Here is a 19873-nt window from a genome sequence, read left to right as displayed (position 1 = left end):
GATTCTGAGGTGGGAAACGAATATTTGTTAGGTCGTTCAGGCCCGTCGAGTAGTTACCGTAGATGCGTGTCTTGCCATTATGCTTCTAGACAGCGAAAACTGTTGCAGTTGATTGAGAAAAATTGGTGATGTTTCGGACCAAACTAAAGGTGAATGTGCCTAATTAGCCAAAAAGGATTTTCAAAGAAAAAAATAAGTTCTTCACCTTAAATGTGAATCAGCCATGCGCCGTCCTAGAATTCTTAGTTCAAAGCCGTCGCGGAATTCATAATTTACAGAGAATCGGGGGGCAACCCTTTCACCAAAAGATTCCAAATAGATGGAGTATTCTCAAATGCAAAAGAAATTATGCCTCGCACCAGTTTTAATAGCGGAGCGGACAAATATCAGTAGTAAGGCAGTGGATCTGAATTTCGTGTCTACTCAAACTAAAGTTTTTTAAGGAATGGCGACGTCATCGCTAGTTGCAAAAGCATTTTTCAACGATCAACGAAGCTCTCTTCTTTACCGTTGGCTCAGTTTTTATGAGAACACTGTGAACTGGCGAAGCAGATACAAATTCAATAATTAACATTTACGTGACGATTCCCTGGAACCTTTTTCCCAATCTTAATCTCGAAGCGTGAATGACAACACGATGAAGTTCGTTTCGCTGCCTACAATCCAGTTTTCGGGTTCTTACAACAAATCTCATCTATGTCTATTTCGCATAATGTTTTATAGTATATACCATTATTGCGATTAAGAAAAAAAATCCATTTTCCGGAAAAAATATCGATTCCATTTCGGGAAAGACACTTTCAACATGCAACTATTGTATGGGCAGAATACCTTTTTCGGTAAATATTAAGTCTTTGCAGGGCAATGTCATATTAGATAGTACACTTTCAACAGTAGCTCTTATATTAATTATTTTAAGTCAAAATAAGTACCAGTAGATTCGAGACATTTATCCCAACACCACATGCAAAAGAACTTACGCCAGTTTCGTAGAAGTCTGACTTTCTAGTACGATGAAATTTCTGGAAGCGAATTCTCATGGCTTTTTCTTGGTAAATAATTTTAACGTGGTAGTCGGCTGCAAAGAAGTCGGGTAAATATAGTGAATAGAGCAGAGTATCATATTGTAATTCGTCTAAATTGTGGATTTATTTGGTTTATCATTGTCACTAAGCATATCATATTTCTAATGAACAATGAAGCTCATTGAATTCGAAATGTCCCACGCATTTTATCGACTTAGGTACAGTTCTTTTATGCATTAATGCTTTCACCCTATCGCAGAAAAGAATAGTGAATAGCTTCAGCTTGAGAGCTCCAAACAGCCACCATTACCTTCCAAGGGTGAATACTTGGTTTTGACATGTTTTTCAAGTCTCATCAGTAACTTACCATCGTGTATGATTTGCGACGACAACTTTTTTTGTACAGAAAGGGATCCTTTCTTTTGCGTGAGAGCAGCGAACTGCAAATTTCCATTTAATATTCCATCTTCTGCTCAGTAAGTTCATGCGGTATCCACTTATTAAGCTTCTTAACCTTTCCAAGCTGACGAAGTGCGGGGAATGCAAAGTCTCTTACAGATGCACGTATCAAATTCTTCCAGGCTTTTGGCGTGAAAATTGGACCCGGAGCGTAACTTAGCCCAGAGGATTCAAATTTGCGCTGCCTGAGGCCTATTCATTCGCAGTTATGAAATCTGGAACATGCGCTGCTAACCCCCGCTGAATTATCTTGGCTTTGTGAGCGGGGGCCGAATCCTGTTGGAGGCACCATGGTTGTCCAGCGAAAAGAGATTCACTTATGGGCCCGACTACATCCTCTAATATCTTCTATCACAATCACATTGGTTTTGACACCGGCCTCGCAGAAATGAATATCAGTTACTCCGTGATATGAGACGCCTCACCATACCATGACAGAAGTCGGATGGTGACGACGTTGTACTCCCCCATTTACCAGCAGTTTTTTTTCAACAAACTATGAATCTTTTTCGGCGTATTCCCACATTGGTGCAACGACATAATCACGATTCCATTTTCGTAGTTACCGAACTTCATCGTGTTGTCATTCACGCGCTACTGACCGACGGAACCTGAAAGTCGGACGAAAGTAGGTTATGGTTAGGTACCCTCCGTGCGCAGTGTTGCCAGTTTCGGCGACCTAACATTTCTCGCTGTACGCATCGACTGGCAGAACTTATGGCGATATATGTAGAAATAAAAACATCCTAATTGCCTTTTCCTGCAATGGGATGTCTCGTGCATCAATCGCGTGTGATGCTTTGTCCTTTCTCTATAATATGCAGGGCTACCATCCACTTCAGATATATATCCTTTTCTCTTTCTGTTTCCACTTCTCTCGTGTGCTCTTCCCAGCATACTGAAACCACTCGTTAGGTTTGTCCTATCTAACTTTACTCACAGTACGGGCATGTCACTTTGTATATTATGCTGGACTTGTGCTTCAATTTTCGGTCCTTAGAGAATTCCAGTCCAGGGCGATGGCACCATTTCGATATTCGAACTTTTCGTCTGTGTTTTAAGTCTTAACGAAGCCGCTGAGTGCATAGCCCCATTTCTTCTTCGATGTTGCTGACTAGGGATGTCAGCACCCACAATTCTAGATGTTTCTCCTTTTTCTTCGTGCGGCTTACAATGACCGATTATTGGAAGCCTTCTTAAATCTGGTGTCAATGATGTTCTCCATCTATAAATTTTTCTGCATTGGAATGTACAAGAACAATCTATGCATCATTACATGGAAAGGAGCCATTTTATGTGGACGGGAATGGTTCGAATTTTCCGGGATCGTTCGTAGTGTTCTTATAGATATCAAGGAGGGGCCCCTTGTCTCCTCTAATAATTTTTAAATCCAGAGATTTCTCCATAGTCTTCAATTTACGGCGTAAATTATAAATTCCGAAGCACTTTGTTCAGGATCCTCCAGCATCTTCTTCACTTTATCTTTATAAACAAGTCGGAATACCATAAACTCGCGCTTCGGGTATAAAGGTTTTATGTTCATCTTATGTAAGAAATTTCAACGCACATTTTTCTACCCCTATATAGCTACAAATCCAACATAATCCTTCATATTTTTCCAAACTACGAGACATACGTACATATTACAGCCATAGATATTACGCTCACTCTAAACAAACAAACTGCCTATTTCCGAATACCGTACACATATATGCACGTATATAAACTGATCGTACCCATATTTCCCATTTACTTCTTATATCTATTTGAATTAGGTACTACCTGCAAAGTTCGTTAGCACGCATATATTATATACCTTCATACACACATGTCTGGTTGACAATTAACCAAAAAAACTAAAAATAATTCTCTGCGCCCCAATTCATAAGAACTCATTTGGTTGTGGTATTGACGCATTGATATGTAATGATGACGTCATGCAGATTGAAGAGTGCACGAAATTCACAAAAAATGGTAAAGTTTTACCCCCTATAACTTTGTTAATAATAGTTGGATTTTCTTCAAACTTGACCAGCTTGTCCACTATGTTCTTCATTATACGCATTCCAAATTTTGTACTTCTGGGATGAACATAAGGGGGGTTGCCGGCTAAATTTCTAAAATGTGGAAATATACTATTATTTGTGCAGATATCGGAACCGGATATATTTTGAGGCCTAGATTTCGTAGAGATGCACTACTGCGATTTTTTTCAGATTTTCAGGTTGGATAGGTTCTGAGAACCAGACCTGTTACACTTTTTGGGGGTCATATTTTGAGCCCTCATTCCCCTATGTTTCACCCAGTATCAAATATGGAACCGGTTTCGAAAAGTACTAATTGAGACCTTTCATTTGATACCCCACGTGGCAACATCCTATGAAAAAAAAATTTGCACCCTCCATTCACATGTATGGGAAGCCCCCCTTAAACGTAACACAAGATGGCGCCACTTACTGCATGTAAAGGGAACACCAGATTACATATTCTCACCAATTTTCGTGGCAATCGGTCTAGCCGTTTCCGAATAAATCGGGTGTGACAGACAGACACCGTCTCGATTCTAATAAGGTTTTGTTTCACACAAAACAAAAAAAAATGGTGAAAATATCTTCTACATACATTCTCCAGATTGGAATGTTGATCATTCTCAATCATATTCATATACACGATCACTCAAGAATGCTGACAGGATTTTCTTTAATGTGTGACATACCTATATGTATGTACGTTTTCTTAGAAAATTATGCAATTTTGTCATTGTCTGAATTATTTTTTTTTAGAAATGGTGCAAATGCCCGCAAGAACCAAGTAATAGATGGCTTTTATAGAATATTTATCCTTTCTATTATGTACTTCAAAACAAGGCTAGGATTAGACCTCCATATGTTAGTCACCACTCATTATGGCTGACTTTACACGATCAGTGTACCATTATTCTGGCGTCAATCAGAATGACAAAATTATGGCAAACTGATCTTTAATATATTGTGTTGTTAATCGAAATATGACTTCCGAATGGATCGGATTTTTAAATATATGCAGCAAAAATGGCTTTTTGTCATTTTGTTCAGTCAGTCCACTTTTGATCGATTGGCTTATGGCAAACTGATGAAATACTAATCGTGTACACCTACAGCCAATTACAGAGTCTTTCATACTAGGTTCGCGAAGTTCCGGTCTTCGGCTTGTTTCCCTTGATTTTTATACTTTCTTGTATTCTCGTTTTAGAAACAGAGCTATACCTTCTACTTTATGTACTTCAAATAAATTAACAGTCACGTCCATCTGATTAAGATATCTTTAAAAATAGGCAACAAAATTATTTCACCAGGATCTGATTTATACCTTCCAAACTCAACACATTTTCCTGATCATGTAAATTTCAGTTTCTATTACTGGTACTAATCCAACATCATGTAGATAAATTGTAGAATTATAAACAACAAATAATTATTCACTAAACAACATCACACAATACACGCCTGTTGTTATGTTTGGGAATATGGAAGATATGCATATGGGGGTATCACACATCACAACGGATAATATTATCTGTACGTTATATTTGTAATGGCGTCGTTCCACTGTGCGCTTTTATGCTAATGCGCTTGAGAAACAAAATACTTAACCGATTCATAAGTATCTGGATGAAAATACAGAAATGTCTGAAAGTACACAAATGATTTTTTTACACCATGAATACATTCCTTCTTTCAGGCGGAGAATTTTCCGTTCGTAGACCTCTCATATCTGTATTCAGTAGTGAGTAAAAAAATTACACATAAAAATAATTCATAAGTTTTATATTTTACGTGTTATGTAATCTTACCCCGATTTTATTATTTTTTTATAATTTCTAACATGTATTTAACGATTTAAGAAGGATTTGATTTAGTTGGAAAATAATGAAGGTTAAATAGCGAATGGGGGCGATCTTACATGTTCAGAGCCATCAAATAGTTGTAACTGGTTTCTACTCAGGGTTTTTTTTATCAATTCGATACCAAATAAATTGAAATTGTTGCGTTTTATCACTTCATCAGAAATTAGGAAGGCATTATAAGAAGCAGATTCTATATTAGGTTGTTGCACATGAAATGGCCGATTTGGTACTAAAATTTGAAACGACTGTAAAGCTTATAAAAATTTATTTAACTAATCAAAATAGGTGCCAGTCGATTCAAAACACTTCTCCCAGCAAGATACAAGAGCATCTATGCCAGTTTCGTCCTATTTTCAGGGGTTGATAAACTCGTCGAAGGCAATTTTGATGACCTCTTCATTCCTCAATTGTTATTACACCAAAAAATGATCCAAATGCTTGAAAAAATGGTAGTCTGTTGGCGAATGGTTCGGTGAATATGGTGGATGAGGCAGAGGCAGAAAACCATTGTTCTGGAAACATGAGGTCGTGAAGGAGTATCACATCATCTCTGTTGACTAATCTCGGCCGTTGAATACTCAATTTTTGGTAGATTTCCTCGAATTGGGCACAGTATTTCTATACATTTATCGTTTCTCCAGGTGCCAAAAAAGAATAGTGGATAACGCCAGCTGTAGACCACCAAACAGTCGCCGTTACCTTATTCGAATGCAGGTTCGGTTTCGGCAAATGCTTCGGCGGCTCATCAGCATCTAGCCGTTGTGCTGATCTGCGACGATTGCCGTATAATGTGCACTTTTCATCACATGTCACTATTCTGTGCAAAAGAGGCCGCTTCTGTTGCGGGAAACTAAAGAACTGCAAATTTACATTCGAAACGCCATGTTTTTTAACGCAAGGCCATGCGCAACCAATTTGTCGAACTTTTTCACCCTTCCAAATTGTTGCAAGTGCCGGGAAACTGTCGAATAGTGTACGCCCAGTTTCTCTGCAATGTCTCTCACAGATTGACGTGTGTCGGATTCGGCTAGCAAACGCACTTCGTCATTGTCAATCCTAGATGTCCACAGAACGCCAAGAACGTATACTTTACGTTCTTGGCTCTTTTCAATCCTTTTGTCCTTTTTAAGGTTTTGTGTAAACACTCACGCATATAGTGAGTTACATCCTTTTACGTCGAATTTAAGGGGGGGATCCCCATACATGCAAAAGGGGAGTGTGGCTCATCTCCCTTGCGCTTGTATATGGCTTGACGCTCCTTAGAAAAAAGGGCAACGGGGATCACTCCCGAGATCACCATCACGGCCGGTTCAGAAACAGAGCGATACGCAGACGCCACCCGCAAAGCTCCCCGTCTCTGTACTTGCACGAGACGTTTTTGATATAACTCCTTGTTAAGAGCGTCAGCCCATACCTCTGCGCCGTAGAGAAGGACAGACTGCGCTGAACTCATCAGGAGACGTTGCCTGCTAGACGTAGGACCCCCTATGTTTTCCATTAGCCTACTTAACACCGAAACTACAGCTGCAATCTTGTTCAATGCTGCTTTTATTTGCTCAAAAAAGCTCATCTTTGAGTCAAGAGTCAACCCGGGGTACTTTACCGCTGATTTTAATCGATTATCGACTCGCCGAAAGATATGGGACGCAGGGTCGGAATTCTCTTTTTAGTCAGGACGACTACTTCGGTTTTTTCCAATGCAAGGTTAAAACCATGAGTAGTCATTCATCCGCTTATCCGTCGTATCAATATGCCGAGTCTGCTTTGCGCCTGTTCGACAATGCGTCCAGCAACAAGTGCTGCGACATCATCTGCATAGCTGACCAGGCGCGACTCTTCTGACATGTCGAGTTTAAGTAGACTGTCATAGGTAGTGTTCCCCCCGACGTGACCTCCATCCTCCTTTGACTCTCTAGTGTTTCATAGAGCAGGGAGCAGTTCCTCAGATAATCCCTCAATATCCATAAGAGATAGTTCGGCACCGTGAAAGTATCGTCTAGGGTGCCTAGAATGTCTTTCCATTTTACGGAATTAAAGGCGTTTCTGACGTCAAGTGTTACGAGGAGTACCACCCGTCGAGTTCGGCGGCTATGTGCCTCTGCTCGTCGAACGGCATCCACGACTTGCATGAAACCATCAATTGTGGATCTCCCTGCTCTAAAACCAAACTGCCGGGGAGATAAATCTCCGGCAGCGCGTATCGCTTCAGCGAGTCTACTTCTGATGAGCTTTTCGAGCACTTTCCCAGCAGTGTCAAGCATACATAGTGGGTGGTATGAAGATGGCAATTCGAGGTCGCATTTCTCTTTATGGATCAGAGCAAGCCTCGCCACCTTCCAACGAGCAGGGAAAATGCCCTCTTTCAGGCAAGCGTTGAATGCGCCGAGCAGTAGGTCTGGCCGGTGTTGGAATACCAGTTTGTATAACTCTGCTAGTATACCATCGGGTCTTGGCGCCTTCTTACTTTTCATAGAGAGGACTGCCTGTTCCAACTATCTTATAGAGAAAAGTCCTCTACGCTCTCCGTGCCGAAGTCATCATCCTATACGGGGTGCGCAGGGAAGAGTGCCCTTACAATGCGGTTCATTTGCTCGGCCTTAAGTGAACAGAGTTTCCGCGGATAACCGATTTTTCGGGTTACCAGTTTGTAACCGGGTCCCTACGGATCCCCATTCACCCCAAGTGTGATTCCGACGCGAAGGTTACATATGGAATGCTTCTCTCGTAGCCCGGGTGCCGGAGGGATCCGATGTTTAGAACTACCAGTCCTGTTGCCAGAATTTGTTTCCCTCTGGAATCTGTGTGAGGCATGCCCCATTCAAATGCCCTAACATTGAAGTCACCCCGACCAGGATCCACCCATCCGTGCCTAAGATAGCGTCCTCAAAGCATCAAGCCTACGACGAAAGTCCGGTATCGTCTCATTCGGCTTAAGATAGACACTAAGGTCCGGACTATACGGTGGGCACGAGAGGACATCCCATCCGAGCTCCCGTAGCTTCTGGCGGGTCATGAAAGATGTGTAAGGCCGAGCGTTGTCCTGGTGGAACACAACACGATTCCTATTGACCAATTCTGGCCGCTTTTGGTCAATTGTCTGCTTCAAACGGTCGAGTTGTTCACAGTAGAGGACCGAGTTGAGGGTTGGCCATAGTTGAGCAGCTCATAGTGGATGATTCCCTTTCAATTCCACCAAACACAGCAAAACCTTCCTGGCCATCAATCCGGGCTTGGCGATGGTTGGGGCCGGCTCGCCTCGCTTCAACCACGATCTTTTTCGCTTGAGGTTGTACGTGATTAACTTTTCATCACCAGTCACCATCCGATTCAAAAATTCCAGCAGTGCATCGCAGGCGTTGATTCGGTCCAAGAGAGTTTTTTGCGTCAACTCGTGTGGCACTCAAACATCCAGTTTTTTTTTTAAATCCAATCTTGCAAATGGTTCCAAACGGTTTTATGGCCTATACCTAGTTCCTGGCTAATCGAGCGAATGCTCACATGCCTGTCTACTTGGATGATTTGGACGATTTTAGCTGTTTCTACGCCGATTGGCCTACCAGTACGGGGTGTATCTTCGACATCCACTATACCAGAACGAAATCGATCGCGTCAACGCTGTGCTGTGCGGATCGTTACAGTATCGGGCCCATAAACTTCATAAATTTTTTCGGCCACCTTCGTTGCATTTTTATCTCTCAGGTAGTAAAAACGTAAAATATGACTAATTTCTTGCTTGGTGGACACCATTTTTGACGCGCTATAACTTGAGACTGAAACGTATGATCACAACGCTGTCAAAGAGACACTTATAACACAGATTGTCGTCTTCAAATCGCCGTATAGTATGACCCGATGCGATAAGTATCATATAACACAAGATATGTTTAAGCGTCGCCATCTATTGACAAGATACAACATTTCGAAATACCCAAAACTTTTCATACCTGAAGCGTTTAGCTTCCGGTTTCCCGACTGGTTATTCACTGTTATCACAACGATGGTCGAAACTGAAACGACTCCTTGATTAAATGTAGGAGTATTTGTACTTTATTATCCGACACCAACAGCGCCAACTGGTGATGGTTTGATACAATAAAATCGCAACTAACTTCACTTGATTGCCAAATCGGGCATTTCATGTGCAACAACCTAATACATAATCAGTGCATATTTTTAAATATATCTCAGGATATGGAGAGCATCACATAATGATTGCCTGTTGTCATAAAGATTTGAGAACAGATTAAACGGGTCATACCACATCATCAATTTTCGTTTCCTGTAATAGCAATACAAAGTCAAACAAGAGAAGGTCGATTTAAAAACTCGTCAAATTCATTCAATGTATCATACATATTGTTGCTACGAAAACACATACATGCATACATATTTTACATTCATTTAGTTAAAGAAAAACGAAAGAAACAAGTAGCATGAAAGCGACACTCGCTAATTTGCATTTATCTATCCAAGTAACAAATATCAAATTATCGTAAGAATGAATTCTATCAGAATTGTCCTAACTATTGCATTTCATATCATATAGAAGAGCTCCTTGACGTAATATATCCTTTATTGATACTTTCATCTCAACTTACAACTTACTTTATTCTAATTCTTTGTTTTATTTCTATGTTCCATTTTATTTTATTTATTTTCTTATAGAAAGGGGTAAAGGAAATGTTGAATAAGTTTCTACCAAACAGAACAAGTTGAAGCACATTCTAAACAGTCTCAGTGTCGTTCACTACCACTACTACTTCTACTACTCCTATAAATATATGTATGTACGTGTGTGTGCAATGAATAGAGCCAGTCGGGAAGTTATCAGGACATTGAACTTCAAAACTATTGAAAAGAAAAGAAATTACGTCCTATAACGCACGAACACATATTCTACCATTTTTTTAACAATATTGGGTTCTCTTGAATTCAAATTTAAACAGAAAATACGAATCTGCAGGAATGTTCGAATGTTTCATGATGTAAACTGAAACAACAACAAAAAAATCGTTAGATTTAGCATGCAATTATATTAATTTGTCATAAGAGCAGAAAATCAAAACTCCCGATTCACCGGGGACTATAAAAAAATTATTTAGTAGCCGGAAGTTTCCATGCTTCCTTTTGTTATTTATAATCTCACGTCTTCCTAGCTTATATTTTTTATTGCAATCTTTAACTAATTCAAAATTTATGAGACTAATTTCGAATTCAGACAATAAATTTTCTAATCACGCTACTGTTTGTAAGGCCGTTTAAGAGATGAAAAAAAACGTTAGGTTAATAACAATTTCATCGCAAATATTTCCAAAAGCCCATCTTATCTTGCCACAATATGTTTTGTGTTGTGCTTTGCTACGATAAGTCAACAAACAAAAAGTAAATGCTTTGTTTTTGCAATTGTTTCTACCGCATAACCGCGAAATGTTATAAAAATAAAGCAAATTGCTTAATCAGCTTCCAGAAAAAGTAAATATTCATCATTGCTTCTTTGTACTACGTTCAAAATTTAACAAACCAAACGAAACAATTTTACATGATACCAACAAAAAGTAAATAAACATTATTAAAAAATGCTAGAAAAAAAAACAAATGAAACAAAATATGGGTTTGTAACGTATAGACTTGCTAGGATTAAGACAATTTATTTTTTATTTTAGTTGATAGAATTTTCAGCTACAATTTAGACAATAAAACAAACCTACGTAAAAAAAGATTTCAGTTTTGTTATTCTCATTTCCATGTAATCATATTTCATCAAGGTTGCAGAAATTGTGCTCCCGAGTGTTCCCCGAAATATGAATGATCAACAGACGATAGACGTTAGACATCACATATTCATTTAACTTTGCATAATTAGGTCACTTAACATATCTTATTACGCATAGCTTTCACTTTGGTTTAGAGTTTTCATGATGATATATTGGGTTGGGGGAAAAGTAATGCCGTATTTGTGGTCGAATATTAACGCTTTATTTAAGATACTTAGAATTATCCGACTTAAGTCAAATATGCGCCGTTTTGTTCGCAAACTTGTTGCCATTTAGAAGGCAACTCCGTTATCCCCCCTTATAAAGCCCTCCTCCTTATTTGCAAAAAATTCAGACAGCCAGTTTTCGCAAGCCTCTTTTGAGGCGAACTTAGTAGCACCAAGAGCGTTTTGCATGGACCGGAAGAGATGGTAATCACTTGGTGCCAGGTCCAGACTATACGGTGGGTACGAGAGGACATCCCGTCCGAGCTCCCGTAGCTTCTGGCGGGTCATCAAAGATGTGTGATGCCAAGCGTTGTCCTGGTGGAACACAACACCATTCCTATTGACCAATTCCGGCCGCTTCTGGTTAATCGCCTGTTCAAATGGTCGAGTTGCTCCTGTGAGCAATTGAGGGTCTGGCCATAGTTGAGCAGCTCATAGTGGATGACTCCCCTCCAATTCTACCAAATACACATCAAAATCTTCCTGGCCGTCAATCCGGGCTTCGCGATGGTTTGGGCCGGCTCGCCGCGCTTCGACCACGATCTTTTTCGCTTGAGATTTTCGTATGTGATCCGCTTTTCATCCGCTTCAAAAATGGGTCGAATTCGTTCCGTTTCAGCAGTGCATCGCTGATTCGGTCCAAGAGAAACTCGTGTGGCCCCCAAAAGTCCAGCTTTTTTTCCTTACCCAGTTCCTGGCCAATCGATTGAATGCTCACATGCCAGTCTACTTGGATGATTTCGACGAGTGTATCGGTTTCTACGGGGAGTGGCCTACCAGTACGGGGTGCATCTTCGACATCCACTACACCAGAACGAAATCGATAGAACCAAGGCTGTGCTGTGCGAATCATTACAGTATCGGACCCATAAACTTCACAAATTGCATTTTTACCTCTCAGGTAGTAAAAATGTAAAATATGATGAATTTCTTCCTTGGTGGACTCCATCTTTGACGCGCTATAACTTGAGACTGAAACGTACGATCATAAAACTGTCAAAGAGACACCTGTAGCCCAGATTGTCGTCTTCAAATCGCCGTATGACTCGATGCGATAAGTACAACACAAGATATGTTTAAGTGTCGACATCTATTGACAAAATACGACATTACTTTTTCCCCAACCTAATATAATAAGTTTTGAGTTTTAATTTGATAGTGCAGTAACGTTGAAAATAATTCATCAACTAATAATATGCTCACATTAACTTTCTCTGGCGTTGCGTAATCCAAACGTGTTTTCATTTAACATGCAATGAAAGTATAACAGATTAACACAGCAGCACTCCCTTTTCATGCCTTTACTCGGTTAAAAAGGGACACTCAACACATTCATACATATACCATTTCATCATCATGAAAATTGGGAGCGGAAACTATGTCCTTTTTATTAGCAAAAAATCAGTCGTTTATCAACGAAAAAGCGAATAGGGACCAACATTAGATCTGAATCAACGCCACTGTATCTGATCTGAATCGATTGTCACATAATTAACGATTTGAATAATAAAATCAGAATGTTTAGCTAACTTTCTCATTAATATAGCAAGAATTAAGTTAAAAAATTTCTATTGATACCATTAAGGTCTAGTGATTTCCTTGTTTTTTTTTATTATTATTATTGAAGCAGCTTGTCCTACGCCTGTCTTATCAGTTCCTTTATAATTTTTGCATGAATTTGATAGAGCACAGCATGACGTTATATAAAACTACCCGAAACTATCAAAATATTTGTACATTTACGGAAATCATCATCATCAAACCGAAGTAACATAAAATCCCCATCATTACTCATTCTCTCAATTTAAAGGAACAAAGTATTTTTCATAAACCAAAAAAAATCCTTTTCTTTTCTTCTCTACTCCCTTCCCATTCTAGGTGGCCGAAGAACGTGAAGAAAATAAATATGAAAATCGTGAAAATACTCCATACGGTGAATATGGCGGTTGGCATAAAGCTGCTAAAGTTGACTCACCTACAGTTACGACAACGCTAAAAAATCTTGGAGCCCTTTATCGGCGACAGGGTATGTATGAGGCGGCTGAAACCCTTGAAGATTGTGCAATACGAAGTAAACGTGAAGCATTGGAATTAGCAAAACAACCAAAAGTTAATCAATATTTAAGTGGTGGTGATAGACAAAGATCACGATCGCGACATCTTAAAGATGAAACGGAAAGTTCGGAAAAAGATGAGGTAAGTGAAAGAATTTAAATATATTGCGTTAAAAAACAATTTTCCACGTTTTTTTATCAATAACTTCTGTTGGACGAGATATAATTAAAGAATAAGTTAATCGATAATAAATTCTTCGTTCCTGCTTCCTCCTGTTGTCGATGCCATTTCGCCAAAAATTACCTGATCGTGTGTCGAAGAAATCTCAAGCTCTAACTTCGAAAAGCGGATAAACTGCTGACGGAAGGTCTAAATAGTATGGAAGATGTATTAGAACTTCTCCCTTTAATATCATTCAGACTCTCCTTAGCGACTCCCCATCCGACCAAAACCCACCGTTTTCTTAGTAGGGAAATCTTGCTTGATTCTAGCATTTGGTCTTCCACCTTGTCCCATACACTCTTTCGTTTGTTTCATATTGATTTGAAGACACCACGGGTCAATGCTAACAGCCAATGGAGAACTGCGTTATGAAATTGCTTCACGTATTAACGCAAGTGGTGTTCTTTGTGATCGGCCTATCAACGAACGTCTCAAATCTAAAATTTACCGCAATGTCGTCCGTCCTGTCGCTCTCTATGGTTCTGAGTGTTGGCAGACTATAAAAGACAATGAACAGCATCTTGTGGTAATGAAGACGAAGATGTTGCGTGAGACTAGTGGCGTGACACGTTTTGATCACATCCGAAATAAGGATATCCGCGATCGATGAGGAGTTGCACCGATCGTTGAAAAACTGCGAGAGAGACGTCTTTGATGGTGTGGTCACGTAATTCGCGCCAACGAGGATTCACTCGCCAAGATTGGTCTGGACATCGAAAACGATGATAGGCGACCAAAAGGCCGGCCGAAACAACGGTGGCTTGATACGCTGGATGGAGATTTAAAAGCCTCGCGATTATATCCAGATCAGACATTTGATAGAGTCAAATGGCGAAATCGATCACGAGCCGACCCCGCTTGTTAACGGAAGAAAGCCTGAAGAAAAAGAAAAAGATGGTGCAAAAATGTTTGCTATTCACCGCATGTCCATGATTTTGCGCCAAATTTCAAGCTGCTTCTTCGAACCATTTTCTTGTTTGGCTTACGCAATTCGTATAGCAACGAATGTTCAGATTTTTTAATAGAACCCATTAAGAATGATCTTCTACTCACAGTTCATCTTTTCTGCCAATTCTCGCATTTTTTATCAAACATCTTCCTTCGGAAATGTCTCGAAATGATCCGCATTGAAGTAGGGAAAATTCCCAAAACCGGCCATGACATCGAAGTCGAAAGTACTTTTTCAATACCCAACTTGAACCTTGAATAGTCCTCGTATCTTTTCCATATAGGCAACAAATTTCTCGTATTACTCCCATCATTTTACGACCATGACGAAAGGCAAAATAACGCATATGTTAAAAATTAGTTTTTTTTTACCTTCCCGGACTTCCACCCCAAAAACCTGAAAATTGAAGAGATTAAATTTTCGTCTGCTACTTGTAGTCTAGCCTAAAATTAATAGTGAATTTTTGGCCAGCTACAAGAAGATGGACAATTCCGTAGCCTATATAACAACGACATGTTGTGGGCATAATCCGGCTCAATAGGTTGTAGTGAGCAATTCATTTAACCATATGGAAGGAGGGTCTATAAAGGCAATATCTACTGTGGAATACGAAGATAAATCCTGTCTGAGACAGAACGATGGCGTAGGTCAGGACACTAAACAGCTTTTAAGGATATCGAATGGTTGAATTTCAGCGCAAAGCCGGAATATCTGGAAACCCATACAGGCCTAGACTGGATACAGGTTGTATGTAAATTCAATCTCCCGCTGACTGTGAAATTTACGCTGTCATCACCTCGTTGTGAGGGGGAAAACTCCAGTTGAGATTTTTAATGAATTTAAAACTGTTTATGGTGATGGAGTTATAAATCGTACAAATCGTTGTAAACACAACCGCACTTCCGTGCATGATGATTGAAGAAGCGAAAGATCTTGCGGGAAAACTCGCGAAGGCGTTTTGTTCGATGAACATTCTGCGATGTTTTCAAAAATCTCGAGATAGATCCCACAACAGCTTATATAACAAGAGATGTTAAATGGAGAACAAATCTCCAAAGGGTTTTTCTAAGCACTGAAAACTCGAAGGCGATGCTGCGCCACGAAAGACAGTCTCAACAGTGACATCACACCTTTTCACCCTCTGCCAAAAAATGTGAAAACAAGCATTTCAGCCAAAAATTATGGCATCCTTGTGTGGGGCCATAAGGGTATATTGATACAATATCTGACTCATGAGGAAACCATCAACATGACATGTGTAAAACAAAACCTTATTAGAATCGATTTACTATCTGTCCGTCTGTCTGTCACACGCATTTTTCTCTCGGAGGGTTATAACGATGCACATCAAATTCGGTGGAAAGGTGGAAACTGTGAAAGCTCACGCATACAGTGAATTACATCCTTCTACGTCGAATTTCTTCACCAAATATACTCATATGGGGTATCAAATGAAAGGTCTTGATTAACTGCCGGTCTTAGTTTTGACATTTGTTGGAAAGTGGGGAGTGAGGGGAATCGAAAGTGATCATTTCTTTAACGGACCCATTTTCAGGAACTACCCAACCCAAAAATATAAAAAAAAACAAAAGGCTGCCACTATATGGTGCCTAGGCTCCGAAATTCCCTTCATATCGATATCTGTTCAAATAAGCATAATCCTATCAAATTTGGTTGAAGTCACGCTATTACTAACGAAGTTATAATAGGTCGAAATGTTCGCTTCTTTGCAAATTCATTGGATTGTAGGCGGTGTTCTAATTCGAGTCCTGAGCACTATACCAACGAGATAGTGATCCGAGTCTATATTGGCCCCTCTATATGTTCTAACATTCATCAAGGCTGAGGTGGCGACGTTTAATCAGCACGTGGTCAATTTGGTTGTGGACCGCTTTCCGCACAAACCAGGTACTTCCATCAACATTTTCGTATGATATCGCTAACTAAATAATGCGTAGTCCGTTATCATTGGTATCCTTATGTAAGCTGTGGGAGCCGACATATCGCTTGAATACGGGCTCCGTCCCATTTGACTGTTGAAATCTCCAAATATTATTTTGGTATCATACTTGGGACAGGCCTCGAAAGTTTGTTCAACTGCCACGTAGAAGGTATCCTTCTCTGACTCTGGAGTCTGCTCTGTAGGGATGTGAACGTTAATGAGGCTTATGTTTCTAAATTTGCCTCGCAAATGCAGAGTGCATAGCCTTTCGCTTATATTTTCGAAGCCGATAACAACAGGTTTCATTTTTTAGCTGACTAACAAATCGACTCCGAGCACATGGTTTACTGGATGGCCACTATAACATATGGTGTCATGGTTCTTCTCCAGGAAACCGGTCCCTGTCCAACGCATCTCTTGCAAAGTTGTTACATCAGCCTTATATTGGGACATATCGGCTAGCTGCTGAGCGCCAGTTGGTACAATTTGTCCCGTTTTTAGGCGCGGGAGACCTTCTCCGTCTGCAGTTTTCCATTAAGAAAGAATTTCCAGCGATCACCACGTGGAGATGGAATAGTAGAACTGTTGGTGTTCAGCAGACGTTTTAGGCTCCATCGTGGGTGCCAATCCACGTTTCGCCCTGGGAGCTATACTACCTTTTGACCGCCGGGGGACAGTATATTTAACGCAAAAGAAATTCCCGCATTGACTGTTGAAGTTGCTGTCAGTGTTTTTTTTTATCTCGCTGGCCGTCTTTGATGACAGCTATTACAGTTGATTTCCAAGTTCACTAGACGTTTCTTCTTAGAAATAAGTATGTTGGCGATATCACGAGTTTCTTGTCATATTGGTTTACCATGTGGGAGAAACATCTGAATTTGAACGGACATGAGAGAAACTTGACAATCAGCCGCGTTTTCTGCCTATTTGCCCAGGACTATGTCGCTCTTCGTTGAGGTTCCAGATAAGACTCTCTCAAATCATGAGCCGGTCCTCACCCCACCATGGCAATCAGATTATTGCCGGTTTGTTTCACATTATCAGTCGCTCGTATTTCATCATGCGCTAGCTATACAGAAAAACAGGCAAATGATTACAAATACACCGTGGTGACGTCAGCACCAAAGACTATAGCAGCAATAACATCAAATAGTACTGGTCCACTGAGAGCAATGAAGATAAGAGAATACAACTTTGAAACGGGTACTAACCTTTCCTATCTAGGGTCGAAAATTAAAATCAATATACGCTATGGTAACGAAATCCACGCACGGTTGTTGGTAGCCAACTGAGCCTACTTTAGTCTATAAAAACTGTTCGGCTCGAAACGTCACATCGTAGGGTCAAAGCTCTTACTGTACAAGACAATGATCTTGTCACTCTTCATGTATTCCTCGGAGACTTGGGTTCTTAACAAGAAATATTGCTAACTTTTAGCCGCGTTCAAAAGAAAAATTCTTGTACAAAAAGAAATAAAGTAAATCAATACGAAAAAAAAAATTGTGTGAAAAAAATACTCTTGGAATTTGGTCCTAAATTTGTTACATCTAAAGTGGCAGTGAAGGTTCAAAAAGGCAAATGTCATACTGTGAAAGTCTATGGTTACGTGTCTATTCAAAAATAATATTCTCATCACGTTTGTCCCACCATAAAGCTCGTTTCCAAGCGCATAGATTCATTCTTCGGCTTATTGCATTCTTTTAGTAAATTATTCATTCATATCATGCGTATAATGCACCAGTTATCATTGTTTTCATTCTTGTCGTCCACTTACTGTTATCGGAAACAAGGGGAACGACTGGCCTTCTGGAGTAGTATGACGAATTCATTCCGGTTTTTGTTTAATCTATTTTCAGTTGGTCGTTCTAAATATAACTAAAATCGCTAGTTCACTTTTTGTCATCAATCTATTAATGTTCGCTATCATTTCTTCCACAGAAACGATCCAGACCGTAAGATAGTGCATAAGGTGCAAGTGATTTCAACATCCCAGTAACAGCAACTTTACATAACACACACACACACAACACTAGAATAAAATGATTTTACACAAATCGAAAATCTCGATGAATCAAATAACAGAGAAAAATGCAATAAAATAAGAACTAGCCGACATTTTGAAGCTGAGCTTTCATAAATAAGTCTAAAGTGAAAACATATTAAGACGTTCCATAACGAAACCACACGAGTTTTGATGTCAACATTTCGGAACTAAAAAAAAACATCATTAAATACTTTAACGTTATCTAGTAAGCTGAAAACTAAATATGCTACGGTTCAGTTGAATCAAATTTATTGTCATTGATAAGGTTTTTATGAATAGGAAATACATATTTATTGCTTTTAACAAATTAGATCCACGATTTCAACAGCGCAGTCACCAACTTCGGCAAATTTTATGTTGTTCGTTTTGTTTTACTTTTTTTAAGATTGTATTTTAATCTGGTGTATTGTATTTAATAATGTTAAGTAAAAAGTAAATTACATTCAAAATTAAACGAAAATCTTTTCTTTAAAAAAACGAAAGCCAACACATCTAAATTGCATGTTTATGCAGCACATTCTCCAACTCGTACGCAATTTAAACGAAAATAACACATGAAATGGAAGAGTATATTCTGCCAGCTTAATGTGTGATTCATATGAATATTTCAATGTTTGCTTTGGAATCTGGATTCTAACCGGGCAGAAACGAAACAAAAAACAATAACCAAAAAAAAATTCACAAAATACAACTTTTAAAGATCGAAAAAAAAATAATTTTTAACGAATTATTGTATTTACTCCTCATATTTTTTATTGCATAGTTTTTTTATACAAATAAAAATCTTACATTTTGACAAACATTTTTTTCTTTATCATCAAATTAAATTATTAGAATGATTGTTATCCAATGGTAATCGCGCGCTAGATCAATAATATATGCATCAGAACAAAACAAATGGTCGCAATTGCAATAATAATTTATTTAACTAAGTAAATAAAAAAAGGGCATTGCTATTACATGGAAGAATAATAATTGAAAATCAAACTGAAATATTTTACTATTTGAACATGTTGCTTGATTATTATTTTAAGACAGAAACGAACAATGATGACAACAGGAACCTAAATGGTGAATTGCATGCAGCGGGGTTTGGAGGCATGGAAAGTAAGATAAAGAGCGAATCAGCAAGAACAACAACAACAAATGCACTTTTGTATCAGAAATAAATTTAAGCATAATAGTTAAAACGAAGGAGACGATTATATGTGAGAGCAGAGATAAGATGGTCAATAAAATTGTATATTTATGCTTAACATTGTCTTTCTTTCATTTTGAATTGTAGAAACTACTTTCGAAGTTACTTTAGAT

General features: G+C 39.1%; 1 protein-coding gene across 5 annotated transcripts in view; it reads left to right on the top strand.

Annotated features, from left to right (window-relative positions):
* The window catches only part of LOC119650402 (kinesin light chain), a 63780-nt gene extending 43960 nt beyond the window's left edge, over positions 1–19820 (top strand). For 2 of the 5 annotated variants that reach the window (XM_038053182.1, XM_038053180.1), the window contains exons 5-7: positions 5205–5249; positions 13229–13546; positions 18457–19820. In XM_038053182.1, coding sequence (XP_037909110.1) covers positions 5205–5249; positions 13229–13546; positions 18457–18474 — 381 coding nt within the window. In that variant the 3' untranslated portion in view covers positions 18475–19820. Of the gene's footprint in view, positions 1–5204; positions 5250–10035; positions 11090–13228; positions 13547–18456 lie in introns of those variants that run through there. The other 3 variants (XM_038053181.1, XM_038053184.1, XM_038053185.1) reach the window with 3 other exon arrangements.
* The last annotated feature ends 53 nt before the right edge of the window (positions 19821–19873 follow it).

Source organism: Hermetia illucens, chromosome 2 (genome assembly GCF_905115235.1).
Source record: "Hermetia illucens chromosome 2, iHerIll2.2.curated.20191125, whole genome shotgun sequence".
NCBI lineage: Eukaryota > Metazoa > Arthropoda > Insecta > Diptera > Stratiomyidae > Hermetia > Hermetia illucens.
This window is presented reverse-complemented; position numbering and strand designations above follow the sequence as displayed.